This window comes from Ambystoma mexicanum, chromosome 6p, assembly GCF_040938575.1.
Source record: "Ambystoma mexicanum isolate Mex_15411 chromosome 6p, UKY_AmexF1_1, whole genome shotgun sequence".
Classification (NCBI taxonomy): Eukaryota; Metazoa; Chordata; class Amphibia; order Caudata; family Ambystomatidae; genus Ambystoma; species Ambystoma mexicanum.
In genome coordinates this window covers 319,132,363-319,147,765 of record NC_090935.1, presented here as the reverse complement: position 1 = coordinate 319,147,765, position 15,403 = coordinate 319,132,363, and the positions used below count along the sequence as shown (strand labels likewise).

General features: G+C 47.4%; 1 protein-coding gene across 3 annotated transcripts in view; it reads left to right on the top strand.

Annotated features, from left to right (window-relative positions):
* PDZD2 (PDZ domain containing 2) overlaps positions 1 to 15,403 on the top strand; it is a 1,567,362-nt gene that overhangs the window by 355,124 nt on the left and 1,196,835 nt on the right. For all 3 annotated transcript variants that reach the window (XM_069627074.1, XM_069627075.1, XM_069627073.1), the window contains exon 2: positions 1,024 to 1,870. In XM_069627074.1, the coding sequence (XP_069483175.1) occupies positions 1,395 to 1,870 (476 nt within the window). In that variant the 5' untranslated portion in view covers positions 1,024 to 1,394. The remainder of the gene's footprint in view (positions 1 to 1,023; positions 1,871 to 15,403) is intronic.

Sequence of the window (15,403 nt, the reverse complement as noted above, 5' to 3'; positions counted from 1 at the left end):
AACTTTTTCGAGGGGAGTGAAGGAATAGCAGGGAAGACCAACGGGTAGGCTTAGTCAAGTTTACTGAGCATTAGAGTAGACCTTTGGGAAAGCGGTGGGCGATGTGCTGTCGTTTTAAGTTAAGGAAGTTGACCCTGGCTGCAGTGGCTATGATGAACTTGGACGCATTTCAGGTCGCTATTAAAGAGAACTGCAAGGTTGTGAGCCGTGGGTGAAGTGGTGGGGACGTCTCTGGGGAAGGAGATGTGAGAAAGGAGAAGGGGTATTGTTGTAGGCAGGCAGAAGGAGTCCAATGTTATGGAAAAAAACGCACGGGGCAGTGCAGAGCAGTCAATTGGTGTACCTAGCCCTTAACATTGCTGCCCTTGAAAGTGATGCTAGTGATGTCTGGGGCCAAGATTGCATTTATTAAATCTTTATTGTGTAATTTGGCTATTGAACAAGCCTTAAACACATAATGAATACCACATTCTTATTACAAATTTGATTTGTACATATATTTGAAATGAATATTTAATTAAAGATTAAATACTTACACCGACCGGACACATGCGGCCAATTAGGAGATAGCCTGACCTTCAATGGTGTGACGAAGTCAGGCAGTGAGAGCTGCCGGGCGGGTCTTGTGCGGCTCCATCTTCACAATGGATTGAATGTTGGCCTCTAAATAGGCTAGATGGTCGCCAGTGCTCTGCAACGCCAATGTCTTTAAGTTCACAGCTGATAGTCATGGTATGACTTCTGTGCAGAAAAAGAAAACAATCACCGAACACATTAGTATGTAAAATACTCTGTCATTATATGATTAAAGTTTAATTTTGAAATGCATGTGAATAAGTCCAAACGCTGGGCCCACATGCGGCTTCTGGCTCTTTCATTTATGCCATAGTGGACCAGGTTGGATTAAAGTCTCGACTGGGGCAAACCTGTAAAATGCTCTTGTGTGAAATGCTCTTTGCCTCTGAATTTACAGTAGGAGTCACCCACATCGCATTAACTTCCTGTTTCTGTTTCTCCCCGCAGGATGTGGCTTAGCTATTGTGCTGACTGGCTGCTGAAGATACATCGCTCCTCTTGGAATATCTGATCCAAGCATCATTCGCAAGCAGACAGCTGTAATAATCAGCCAGTCAAGAATTCATCATCACTTCCTTCCTCCTCTTGTTGAAGGCTTCATGACTGCTCTGGATGTGTATGCGAGATTTCCGCCAAGTGGTCATGCACACCACTGTTTGATCCCGTTACTCTTGTTGCGCCTGGATGCTTATCTTCAAGCCAATTTGGATGCATCGGATGGCTGCCTAACCTCAAAAATGTGACTGTGGTGGACATTCCAAGACCTGGAACTCAAGAAGCAATTCTGCACATGATGTTGGCATTCTTGGGGTGTCACGATGCCCATTACCCAAGAAAACGCTGGCTATTTTCTCCCACTATTTCAACACTGGCTTCAGGACCACCTGGGAGATGACGTGGAGGGGCCGGAGCAGAGCCTCTATCTATCCGCTGTTCAGAAGATAAGAGAATACATGCAATTTAATTTTATATTTGATGACAACATTATGCAGCAAAGTCATTGGAGGCTGGATATGGAGATCTGTACAGTTTACCTGAGGAGGGAGACGGAAGACGACGATGTCCTTGGCTTAAGTTTTGGAAACATTCCCATTTTTGGAGACTATGGGGAAAAGCGTAGAGGTGGAAAAAAGAGAAAAGTGCACAACGGTCCTGTATTGGATGTTGGGTGTATCTGGGTGACCAATGTAAGGAAACATAGCGCTGCTGCGAAATCAGGGCGACTGCGACTCCGAGACGAGGTGCTTTCACTTAATGGGCAGCTGATGGTGGGCGTGGATGTATGTGGAGCAAGGTAAGGTCCGCTTTTCTAGAATTAAAGTAGCAGCTACAAATATGAGAGCATGAGAATGTAGATTTGTTGATGCGTTAGATGGCTGGTAGGGCAGCGCGTAGCCTGGAAGGCACTGAAGTAGATACTGTTTCGAGTGGAATTAAACTGTTTGACCGCTGTGATTTTTAATATTCCAAAGGTTGCAGAGAGTCATTTCTGTTTTGTAAAGATATGTTATTTTTGCTTGCAACGCATGCTTTTGACTCCAAAGTTGTCTCCTGGAACTGGAATGCTCGGAAACTGAGCACAGGAAAGTGCCGGATAAAAGTCAGGTGTTTAGTTTTCTTCATAATGACAATTGAAAGTCGCTAAGCCACAGATTTGGAGGGGCAGAATTCCAGGGGGGGCACAACCTGAACAGGAAAGTCTCTGCGCCCATAATTGTGAAGTTGGTATCTGGCTGATGCTGATGTCTGCATGAATGTGTCGTCGTTCCTGTGCATGATCTACAGTGTTCGGAGAGGAGTGACACATATGCAATGGAAGATCAACACAGATTATTAGGAGTAGTCTGATGACATTGGGTGTTGATGCTCTATTTCTCTGTAAACTCCTTTGGATTCATGAAGGTTATTAAAGTTTGTGAATCTGTTCTACATTCATGGTATTGCGGTTCATTGCCATGAATTTTTACATATTTATCCTATTTTTTTTTAATTGTACCATGTCGCTTACTGGCTATTTTAGAACCCTATTGCAGCTCTGCTATTGGTCCATCGTGGATGCATTTACCTTAGAGTCAGCATGTCAGTCAAGATAGTGAGTAGTCGCTGTGGTGAATGACTCTGATGTTCTGCTGTTCCATTTGTAGGATCAGTGTCTTTAGGGTGGCGTTTGCTTGGTGGGATGATTCCTAGTTGAGGGGTTGGTTGGTGTGGTATTCCCATTGATTTTCTACACATTGGAAGCCTGCTTAGATTGGAAGGTTGATGGTTTTGCTGGTGAAACTGAACATATTGAGTAAGTAACAAATGTATGCAAGCTGACTTCTGGTTTTTGACATAAAATGCATTCATTGTTCCTCACTGAGGAATGCAACAGAACTCTACTCCTATTCTAATGCGAGTTTTTAAAAAAAAAACAAAAATAAAAAAATAACTTTTCGCTCCTTTATTCACTGGTAATCAACAAATGAACTATTCTATTTACCGGCCATACAGTAGATACAGAATGCACCAGATAACCAATGGATCCACATACTTGTCTAACTCGTTTACAGAGTTCTAATTCTAATGCGTATACACCTACCACCAGCTCACACCTTGGTCCTGGGTTGCATCTTTTCTAGAGTCCCATAGTACTGGGTGCAGAGGAGACTATATCCATGAGAACTCACACAAAAAGGGCATCCCCTAATGCAGAGGGGCGGGCGACAAGGACCACAAAAGCCCTACCCCAGGTGCCCCTGTCAACAAACCAATATTAGACCTGTCATTTGTGGTCAAAGCAGTTGAGACCTCTTTACATTACATTATTATTTGCACGGCAGCATTCACACAGAGACCACATTATTCTCAAATACATAGTATGTATTCAAAACTAACATTTGGATTGCATTTCAAATCAACTTGCTTACTTATATATAAAGTGACAAGAAGAAAAATGGTGTAAAGCTAGCACTTTAACGAACACAGCCCTACCCAATATTGGTTCCATCTCCGCTCTGATTCAATGAGCTCAATTCCTTTTCCCCAGATAAAATGGGCAAAACATTCTCTTGCAGCCCCTGCCTTGAAACTGATCATGCTGCAACACCTGTGCATGTAGTATACCCTGACGCAAACCAGAGGGACCTGTGACAGACGTGTCCTAATCGTGGCAGGCTGAGAACTGCTACTTTTCATAGACCTGCATGACTACACATTACGTTGCACAATTTGGACATAGCCTTTCACTGGTAAATTTGGAGACCACACTGAGCTCTGCCACTGCTAAGGGCATATTTAGGCTCTTCCCTAGTGTGGACAAAGGGTACACTTTATACCACACTCTGCTTTAAGCAAGTGTCTTTACACACCAACCATCTAAAGTATTAGTCCAACGCCACTTCTACCCCCTGCAGCTGAGATGTAGAGTGGAGTAAACAAGTGGAAGGAGAGGGTTCATAAGCGTATGCAGGAAGGAGGTTCTTACATTTTTGGCCAGTAAATGGTGGATGAGACTGATGTGTGAAGGTTCTGTGTATATGCGTGTATGTACTTGTAGAGTGCAAGCCAAGCTGGATGGTAGCTGTGGTCTGTGCAGGAAGGATGTACGATTCAAGATGATGCACATGGAAGAGATGGGGGAAGAATGAGCATTGATGGACCTGCTGTTGCGGGGAATGCTTTGGGGTGGGTACCCTGGTGTGCTTATAGTGGGCGATTTCAATGATTTGTCTTTATTTGGTTGTACTTTTCTTGGCTGTATTTCTCATCGTTTGTAGGTTTTTGCTGTATATTTCTTTCATGTGGAGGGACAGGGCTTTGTGTTGGTTTATTGCTCTATTGACTGGAGCTGACCTACTGCTTTTTTGGAGTGTAGGCAGTCCTGCGCTAGGAGTTAATGTGAACACTTGGTGTAGTTTAAGTCGAGGAGAGGGAATGTATGCACACCAGTGTTTTATGCCATGTAAAATGAAGGTACATGTGCTTCAAGTGACTTGAATGGCCATTGGTGTCCATTACTTTAATGTAACTGAATTTCATATCCCATTGCATTCACTGACTTGGTGCCAGACATGGCTTCAATAGTGCACACTGTTTCAAAGTTGGCTCAACGGATTTATTAGGCTTTTGAAGGGGGTTCAACTAATGGCCGTCCGACTCTCTCTCGTCTTCCTTTGGGTCCCCTCTACCCTAGCCCAGATTTCCCTATCCCCCTTAGATGATGGTCAATAGGGATCGTAACTGTTGCAAGGGAAGACTATGCACCCTTAAGGGTTAAGGAACAAGGCTGTAGGAGGAGGAAGAGGATGAGCCTCAGGGAGGAAGAGACGGCAGTAAGAATAAAGTAATTGGTTGAATATTATGTGTCCTCTGTTTCGACATCCATAGGCTTAATAGCCTAACAACTGGCGAACGAGGATAAAACTGTCATCAGTGCCGGCGTGCTGAACAGCCGTCCTTCTGTGGGCCGCTCGAAGGCCCACCCGCCGAGATCCGGGCGTCATCCTGCAGGCCATAGGGATGCCTGTCCACCGTGATTCAGGTGTCCTTCTGGGCATCTTGCCTATTCTTATTGCACGGTAGAGCAAGCGCCCTTTGCACCAGGTGAGTTGTGCACTGCAGAGCCTACTCATAGGAAATCAGGCGTCCACCCCCAAGCCGTCCGCTTGTCCTTCGCTGGCGCAGGAGCCATGCCATCGACACATCCACAACCACAATTGGGCTCGAGGCCTGGCTCTGTCTGGGTGCATTGGCCCGCCTGCCCCACACCACGCAGGAGGCCCAACGCAGGCGGATGCCTCGGGTGAAAAAAAAAGGTAATGAAATGCACGTGATACCAAAGGAAAGTGAACAAGGGGACACAACGAGGGAGAACGCCTCACGATTCAGGTAAGCAAGAGAGGACATCGACCCAGGGAAGGAGAGCATGGCACCCACTACTAGACCGCCAACACACAGAGGCCTGGCAACAGCATCCCGAGCAGCATGGTGGGAGCGAACAGAAAAGCGCCCTGCACCAGGAGATCAGTTACCCCACTAGGAGCCCTACTAGACACAAGAGACCAACGCACCGGCCATCATGGTAGACCCAGCAGGGGAGCAGGCAGCAGCACAACAGACCACAAGCAACATAGCATTCCTGAGGAAGCCGTGCCCATTAAGCTTCAAACCACAGTTAAAAAGAGGTCCCTGATCAACCACATGGGTCGAGGATTTAGTCAGTTTTATCAAGGCCGCAGGGGAGGAAAAGTCGCCAGTACTCGAGGACATTTTCGCAAACCTGGCAGGGATGAAAATCAATGGTATCATTAAACCCATCCCAGCAGAAGACAGGACCACCTACGACCTCTTGTGACTGCCCTAGATATGAAACTGGTCATACAGCCAGAGACTATGAATGGTATGTGTTCAATCAGTGCCAACAGGTGTCCCATGAGACAGTGGAGGAATACATCACATGTCTTCACCAGAAATCGGTCCACTGCCAATTCTCAGCCTTCTCGGACGATGAAGCGATCCGACTCTGTGTTCTCGAAGGTTGCATGTCATCGAAATGGCAAGAGTCCATGAGAGGGTGGAGATTCAAGCATCCGCAATAGATACACCCAAAAAAAAGAGCGAAAAGGATGACTCTGTGGTGGCCCTCACCAGCATCAGAGACGTAGGAAGGATTACTAAACCCTGATGAGAGGACCACAAAGGGAAAGATACTCGCAGACGAGACCACGGTCACGCCCAGAGTCTATGCTACCAATGTGGCCAGATCTTCCCCCATACAGGCCCATGTCTGGCAATGAGCCAACAATGCTCCAGGTGTGGCAGAGAAGGCCACTTCCGGGCTGTCTGTCAAGAAGGGAGACCATTCCCGTCAGCCTGATAGCATCAAGCAGCACCAAACAACTGGAGACAGCCAGACTGTCTCCAGTTGTCAGGCCAAGCCTGACAACCACACAGTGGAGACAACCGCAATTCTACTCACAACAAGCAAGGAGAATGGTGATGGAACAAGACCTGGATTATGGGGAGATACCAGACTATGATCAACTGCCACACAGACCACTACATCTACCCGGGCGACACATACACAAACTGGGACACATTTTCATATGGACTGGACCCAGAATACCCCAGTGAGTTTGTGAACTTGGTACATGGGGAACAAGATGGCAGTGAAGCACCGAAAGTGATGGTGAAGATGAATGCCGTCACTCAACACTTCCTAATTGACACAGGGACCACTGTCAACATCATGGGGGCACAAGAGTTCCTGCTATCGGGAAACAAACGAGACCGGCGGATACCATTGAGAGCAAGAATATTCCAATGCGGAGCCAGCATGCCACTACTGTCACTGTGACAATTCAGAAAGACGCTCTCATTTAAGGGGAAGACGACGGACACAGTCATTCATGTACTCAGGAGCCCAGTCAGGGGAAAATGTCTGTTTAGCTACCGCACTGCGAAAGTGCTCGGCTTGATAGACATTCATTTTCAGGACAATGATATAGTGTTATGCAGAGGAGACCAGGGCAGTAACAAAACCATATGTCACATGAAGGGAGCCCAGGTGAACAAGATGATCAGGGCCATGTTTCCAGAACTCTTGAAAGGCCTGGGAAAATTAAACCGAATATAAGGTCAGACTTTAGCCGGGCACAGGAGACCTAGATTCAACCGTCTCCTCATCTTACATTCTCACAGTGTGTTTTCCATTCCCAATGACATGGGATGCTTTGATTTTCAAGCTGTTGGTCATATGCAAAAATGATGAACCCACATCTCATGTCACTGAGTACAGTTTCTTTTTTATATAGTGAATTTTCAACTATGTATGTTATTTCATGAATGGACATAATGGACTGTTATGAAAAGAAATAACTTGAATTCTCTGCACTAAAAATTCAAAAAAAGCTTATAATAGAAAGCTAAATGGAAAATTAAAAAATTGTTTTACATATACTTTTTGAGTCATGTGTTTAGCACCAGCAAGCATGTTGCTTTTCTTAATGGTTGCCCAAAATGACATGTGTTCCCATTAGGGTCTAGACTACCAGTGTACACTGAATTCTCCCCGTACACCTCTGATTCATAGAGGGAAGGACAACCCCCTTGTTGTAGCTGGGAAAATTAAAAGGCATAGTGATACGCCTACATATCGGTGACAAAAAAAAGAATGTCCCACAACACCCAAGAAGGGTAGGTTTTCACCTGCAGGAAGCCGTGTCATGAGAGTTGCAACAACCTCTGGAAAATGACATTAAAGAGAAAGCAACTGGGCCCACGCTGGGAATCTCACCCCTGGTAGTAGTACCCAAAGATGGAAAAAGACTTTGACTGCGTATCGACATGAGTGGCAAATACCGCGATTGAGCGAGAGCGACATCCGGGCCCAAAGAGAACATGATCGTCCAATGCAACAAAATTCGCAAAATTAGACCTCAACCAGGGGTACCACCAGCTGGATTTACACCCTGACTCTGGGGGACTAACCACTTTTGTCCACCCACAACTGCTTATTTCAGCACAAGCGACTGGATTTCGGAATCTCCTTTTGCCGCATAGATTTTTTAGGAGACAATTAGACAGCTGCTCCTCCCAGTCAAGTTGGCTTTTAACTATTCCGATGACATTCTAGTGTACGGCACCTCCCAGGGGGAACATGGCCAAGCCCTAATAGACCTATGCAACATCCTGAAAGATTCAGAGCGCACCCTGAACTACGATACATGCAACCTCAGTAAAGACGGGTTGAGGTTCTATGGCCAAATCTTTTCAGGGAAAGGGATGTGCTTGACCCGGAGAAGGTGCATGCCATTAACGAACTGCAAGAAGCCACCCACGCGGGAGGAGTTAGATCATTCCTGGGGATGGCCGGTTACTGTGCTAGATACCTTCAAGCAGTGAGACGATTGTGAATGAAAGACGAGCTATTCATCTGGTCGCAAGACTGTCAGAAAGCGTTCAACACCTCAAATCTGAACGAACGAGCGCAACACACCTTACCTATTTCAATCCACACTGGCACACAGAACTGGTGGTTGATGCCAGCGCATTTGGCTTATGGGCCATCTTGGTGCAACGGGAGAGACCAGATGCGCCCGCAAACTGCGTGCTGGCATATGCAAGCACGTCCCTGTCCCAGACGGGAGAGCACATACTCACAGGTGGAGGAGGAGAGTCTGGCAGCAATGTGGGCCTGTGAATACTTCCACCGATTTGTGATGGAAAAGAGATTCACCCTCGTAACGGACCATCAGGCCTTCCTGACACTTTTCGGCAATCCGAGAACCAGGATGGCACTGAGGATAGGAAGGTTGGGCATCTGCCTCCAGGAATAAGATTATGAAATCAATCACAGAAATCAAGCACAAACCAGGGGGAGACAGTAACCCGCTGACTACATCTCATGGCACCACACGACAGAGGACCAACCACTGAGGGAAGGAGGCATGGAATACCTATGCTACATCACAGAACAGGCCTTACCACCCGCTTTCACCACTGAGGACCTGCCCAGAGCAACACAGGCCAACCCATACACCAGATGGGCCAGAGAACGCACAGCCTCCAACAAGTGGAGACTACAAGAGACTGTCACATCATCAGGAGGGAGAGAACAGGCAAGAACTGGAATGTATGGCAAAGGTCAGCACAGAACTTGCAGTGTCAGAACACGGCATACTGTTGAGAGGCTGCAACATTGTCATTCCATTGTCCCTGCGGAGGGGACTGGTGACGCTGGTGCACGAAGGACACCGGGGAGTGGAAGCGACCAAGAAATTGCTTCGACAGATGGCATGGTTCCCACTCATGGACGCCAAGGTGGGGGAAGTAGTCAGAAGCTCCCTACCATGTCCATGTGCAACTGGAAGAGAGCTGCCACTCCCCATGCAACCAACACACATCCTCAAGAAGGTATGGGAAGGAGTTTCAATGGACTTCTACGGGCCACTAGAGTCAGGGGACCACCTCGTGGTAATAGTAGATGAATTCTCCAGATTTCCCATCATCAAGCGCACATCATCCACAGCATTAACCCAGGTAGTTGGGGTCATAGACAAAGTCTTCAGCGAGTGGGGCATCCCTGCCACATTCAAGATCGACAATGGGCTGCCGTTCAGCGGGCAGGATTTCTACCGATTCGCAAAGCACATGGGATGCACATATCAGGGGATAACCCTACTATGGCCACAAGCCAACGGCATGGCAGAATGGTTTGTCATCCATAAAAAGGACCATCCAGAAGGCAACCATTAAGGACATCTCGAACCAGCAAGCCCTCTGCTGCATGCTACGACATTTCAGAGACACACCACATTCGGTGACAGGAGTACCGACTGGGGACCTAATGAGAGCGTATCAAGCCATGCCCTCCCCAGCGGATTCAGGGACCACAGAGACAACCCGAAGACCGAGGCTTCCTACAGCATGAGGTGAGAGAGCGAGATGCGAGAGCAAAGGAAGCAACCAAAGAAAGAACTGACCGGGCCTGAAAGGCGAGGGTCAAGGAATTCGAGGAAGGAGAAGAAGTGCTTATGAAGCAGGGAATACAGGAATACGGACGTGAGGTATGACAGCACACCCCCCAGAGTGACTGACATGAAGGGGACAATGGTGACAGCTCCCAACACAAACAGGGCAGTCACCAGGAACGCATCCTTCTTTAAACAATGTTGTGCTTGATGGAGACCCCGGCAAGGAGAACGACCCAGGGCAAGAAATAAGGATGCCAGATGAAGGAGAAGGAGAGGGTGCGGGTGACGCTCCTGTACCAGCAGAAAGGAGAAAAGAGACTGACCCAGAGGGGTGGCCTAGACGGATTATCAAAAGGTCCTGCAGACTCATCGAAGAGGCGTAAAATGGACGTAAGGAGATAATTGAGGGGGAGTTGTTGCAAGGGAAGGGTCTGCACCCTTAAGGGTTAAGGAACAAGGCTGTTGGAGGAGGAACAGATAGCAGTAAGAATAAAATTAATTTATCGAAGTAAGCTGGTGGTAAGCGTTCTCTGTTCCAATATCTGTAATCTCAATAGCATAACAGTAATCCCTACTGTCTACAAACCTGCTGGCTGTGGATGGATGCCTGAAGGCCAGAGCCCTATCTATCCCTCTCCCTCAGGGACTCTGCTAAGAGTGCCCTGACATGACAATTCCACAGGGTTTAAAATGAGGACTGATGGTTCAAGTGTGACAACACCAAACACCCCGGTACATACAGTCTCTCTCCCTCAGTCCCTCCCATTCTTTCCTTTCCCTTGATCTTACTAGTCCCTCTGTTCTACTCATGCTGGCCATCTCATGTCCTTTCTCACGCCCTCCCTGTTCTACCCTCTTGTCACTTTACCCTCCTCTCCTTTCTCTATCCTCCTTACCATTCTCCTACTCACACTTCCCTGTCTGCACCTCTGTGCTTTAGCATTACCAAACCATCTACCACTTACCATTATTTTCACCCCTCTTCTCTCTTTCACTCAGCCCACACCACTGCTACCACTACAGTCTTGCACTCTTTCCACACCTCTCCCACCATACACCCTCTCACTTTCACACTCTCTAGTTCACCTACAATTTCTCCCCCATTTTAGCTCTTTCTTCCACTAACTTTTTACACCTTCTCTCACACTACACTGGGTTCAAAATTAAGATTCAATGAGCAGGAGCTAAATTTAGTTCCTGTGTGTCGGACATCACCCATTCAGCAGGAGCTATGGCTGGGGAACCAGAAGCGTACGCAGCGCACTGCAAATCTAACTTCCACATGAAAATGTACACTTTCACTTTTTGCCCATTATGTACAATCTGTTACATTTAAATGTGTTGAAGATGTGTACTTTTTTTTCTTTTACATTACTCAAAGCTGATGCCACATATGCATGTTTCTAAGGCAAATGTATCCCCGGGTAACTGTTGGTGTTAATCTAACCAAGCTCTCATGGGGTAGAAGCAGAAGCTAAAGGCCTCCCAGCTCACTGCAATTTCGAGCCCTTCCACATACAAGTGGTACCCCTCTCTTTCACAGGCAATACCTTACCTGCTCTTCCTCACCAATCTCTGCCACCAACTTCTCAGCCCTTTGCTCTGCCATCTGTCCTCAGCCTGGTCTCCGTCCACCTCCTCTCCTCCTGATCTCACTCTTATAGCCACAATCTGCCTTCCATTCACTCCCCCTATATACTGTGCTTTTCCAGAGTCTAACCCCCCTACCACCTCATTGGTTGCAGCGCTCACCTGACTGTGAACAAGTCTGTGCCTGTCATTTCCTAGCCCCTCCCTCTTTTCCAGCATGGTTTTGTTTGCAGTCTCTGATGGTTTCTCTGCTTGCTATGGAGCTGGGATTTCGTTTTCATACTGTGGTTAATTAATGGTTTCTCTTCTGCAGTGCTGAACGCTGTTCAGTTGTAGGAATGATTCATAGGGCCTCGTTACAAGATTGGCAGTTTGGAAACAACGGTGCTGGTAAGGTTACCTACACTGTTGTTTCCGGACCCCAAACTAAGAGTATGCTGGCGGATGCTGTTTCGTCCGCCAGGTCTGACCCTGGCGGGTGGAACGGCAGCCGCCAGCAGTTTCACAGAAGCACCGGCACAGTTTGTAACGGTGCCGGTGCTTCCGTGGTCCCCATTCCTGTGGATTCCGGGAATGGGGATTAACTGAATTGCCAGCACCGGATTTACCGGACCACCGGGGCTGCAATGCCCCGTTTAATCCGGCAAGTCTGACGCTGGTATATCACTACAGGTCTGCCGGCAGCTTGCCGGTTTCACTGGCACGGCAACTGACAGACACGTAATGGGGCCCACAGTCTGTGTTAGTTGCAGGGATTTTGCTTTTCTCTTTTTCTGGTTTCACTGCTGTTTCACTGCATGCTGGGTCTTGTGATCTATACAATATGCAGTACAATTCACTCCATAACCACTATGGGACGGTATTGGGTGATAGAAAGTAGTAATGTTAATCACGTTCAGGGCACAGTGGGGAGGGGATGACTGGGAGACCACCCCCATTTGACAGGGCAAGTCCCTCACCCGGTCATAATAGTACTGAACAGCTTAAGAAGGGTGGATGGTGTTAAACGAATTAGTAAGGATCCAGTCCAGATCTGCATGGCAGAATGAAGTATCGTTTTTAGATTGGAGAGGAAGTTACTCTTTTAGTCATTTTTGTAATGCAAATCCTAAAATGTGTCTGAGTGGGTCTGCGTCTACAATACACTGCTTGTACAATACACTAATCTCAATTGCATTAAACTGCTAGAATGCAGCAAGAAAATGCATTTTCACACTATTCCTGAAGACCAGTTAGTGGTTTTTCTCAGTCATCAAAATTAAGCCGGTCCTCCAGTTTCCCTTTGCTTGCCTTGCCTGTTCTGAAGAAATTAGGACTCTGTTTCAGTACATACACCACACATTGGGGGTCATTCCGAGTATGGCGGTAGGGGGTTAACGGCACCAGTAAGGATGCCGGTGCCATTAACCCCCTACCGCCACATTCCGTGGTCCCTTAGCGGGTCCCACTAGGGCCGGCTGGTTTTACCAGCTGTCCTTAGCGGGACCGGTTAAGGGACCATGGAGCTCCTTCCCCATTCCCATTGAGCCCTATGTGGGCTCAATGGGAATGGGGAATGGTTTTCGAAATGGGGACTTACCGGGTCCGCATAGATCAGAATGTCCCGGTAAGTCCCCATTCCGACGACCCGGACCCGAGTTTGGAGGCAGCCATGGTGCTAATAGCACATAGCACCATGGCTGCCTCCAAACTCGGAATGAACCCCCATTGTTTCAATACAGTTTTACACCTTATCCATCTGACCAGTTACTCATGGAAGACTGCTGCTGCTTCCAGGGGCTTGGCGGCAGCAATTTGCATATGCAATTCTGGCCTCTCCGATAAAACATGCAGTAATTTCAAAAGTTGAAATTGATTGTACAAACATTGATTGGGAAGATTAATAGTCAATGGCCCTCATTCCGAGGTTGGTGCTAGTCATGGTGCTATTAGCGCCATGACTAGCACTAATACTGGTACCGCCACTGACGTGGTGGTATGGGGACTTACCGGTCCATTCTACCCTTTGCGGGACCGATAAGTCCCCATTTGAAATGCCATTCCCCATTCCCATTTGAGCCCCCATTTTTACAAATATTCAAAGTTTATGTTGCATATGTATGTTTGTAAGGCACCAGCTGTCCTGGTAGCTGTTGGTTTCAAGCGAACCAGGCTCTCCTATGCTAGAAGCAGGAGCTAACTGGCTCCCAGCTGTCCTCCATTTTGAACCCTGTGTAAATTCTATCCCAAAAACACATCTGCAGGACAGTAGGTCTTGGCGATGGACAGCAACAATGGGAGACTTTGTCCCACTGGTAGCGGTTTTTTAACCTGCTTGGTGCTTCGCTTGTTCACGGTCCACTCTTCAGGTGTACACTCTATCCGCATCTCTTCTGCACCATGTCCCACTGTACCTTTTCTGGTCTTAGTGCCCTCGGATGCTCTCTGCTTAATTTGTAAGAATTAAATGCAAGGGCCCAAATACTTGCCAGCATGCCTGTGCCACGTCCAGACAGCAGTTTGTTGTTCACTGAAGCCACCACCTGTGCCTCTCACAACAGCGTCACCATATGTGTTGCAGCTGCAATTTCAACTGTTTTCCTGGGGGGTGATGGATGTACTACCCTTAGCAATTGGGCAATACACCAATACCAATCAACTTGACAGAAAATAGCATAACACACTAGCTGTGTTTTGAAATGAGACCGCACATGATTGATTGCATTTTTAAAAGCCTCATACTCCTTTTCCCCTGATCCTATAGGTGGCTAGTGGAACATGTGCAACTAAGTGTCTTCATCCTTTGGTGCAGACCAATCATTACTGACCCGATGAAAGTTCCTGTCAAGAAGTGCAGCAAGCTCTTCGTGTATAGGTCGGCAGTCAGCTCAGACACTCCTCCTTGGGCGTGGCCTTTGTTCCTTGCCTTGCCTTTGTGGTGATGGGACTAGCTGGTGACTGTGCTGCTGATATCTGGGCCGGTCGGCGGTCGACCCTCTGCCTCCATGATGGCACTGGTGACTATGCAGCAATAATCACAGACAAGTGCTCGGTTTTTTAAGACTTAGTGAGTTCTCAACCTGTCATGCACCTGTGTATCGGTGTACCCCATCTTGGCTACATACCAGAAGGGAAAATGGCCAATTCTAAACTTATCAAGGCCCTGAATGTACTCGCTCAGTGCCCCTTCCCGCAGAGGCCAGGCTGAACCAGTTGCTGAGATGTGCATACGATTTACCAGCATACCCTCGAACACTGGTACATAAGTATAATTGTTCTTTTATAACGCGCTTAATACCAGAGATTGGTTTTTAAGTCTGGGATCGGGATACAAACCTGTGTTGCGCTGCGTTGTCTTGCTTCCAAGACAAATGCGTTGCCCCTGAGATATCCCCTCTCACCATGTGCGTGCACGACCACTGAACTACTCAGTTACCCCTCACTCCACAGGTGTCTCACTTCTACACTCGCCACATTCCTGAGCCACACACCCTGTTGTGGCAGTGCCTCCGGTTATAACGGTAGCGCAGGAGTGCCAAAGTCAAGCGGGTTCAATGGACAGTGTGTGGGCATAGCGGCACGATCCCCAGCCCTGAAACCTTAGGGCTCATTGTTATTCACGAAAATGGATAACTAGCACAGGGTCACCAGGGTTGTTAATCAGCTTCATGAATAGCAATGATTAGGGATGCAGAAGCGGGTATCCTATGCTCACCGTTGCTGCTTGTTGTGACTAGCAGTTAAAATAAACTAGCAGTTAAAATAAAGTTGGCAAACACCACTTCAGAATCAAACCGATTCTA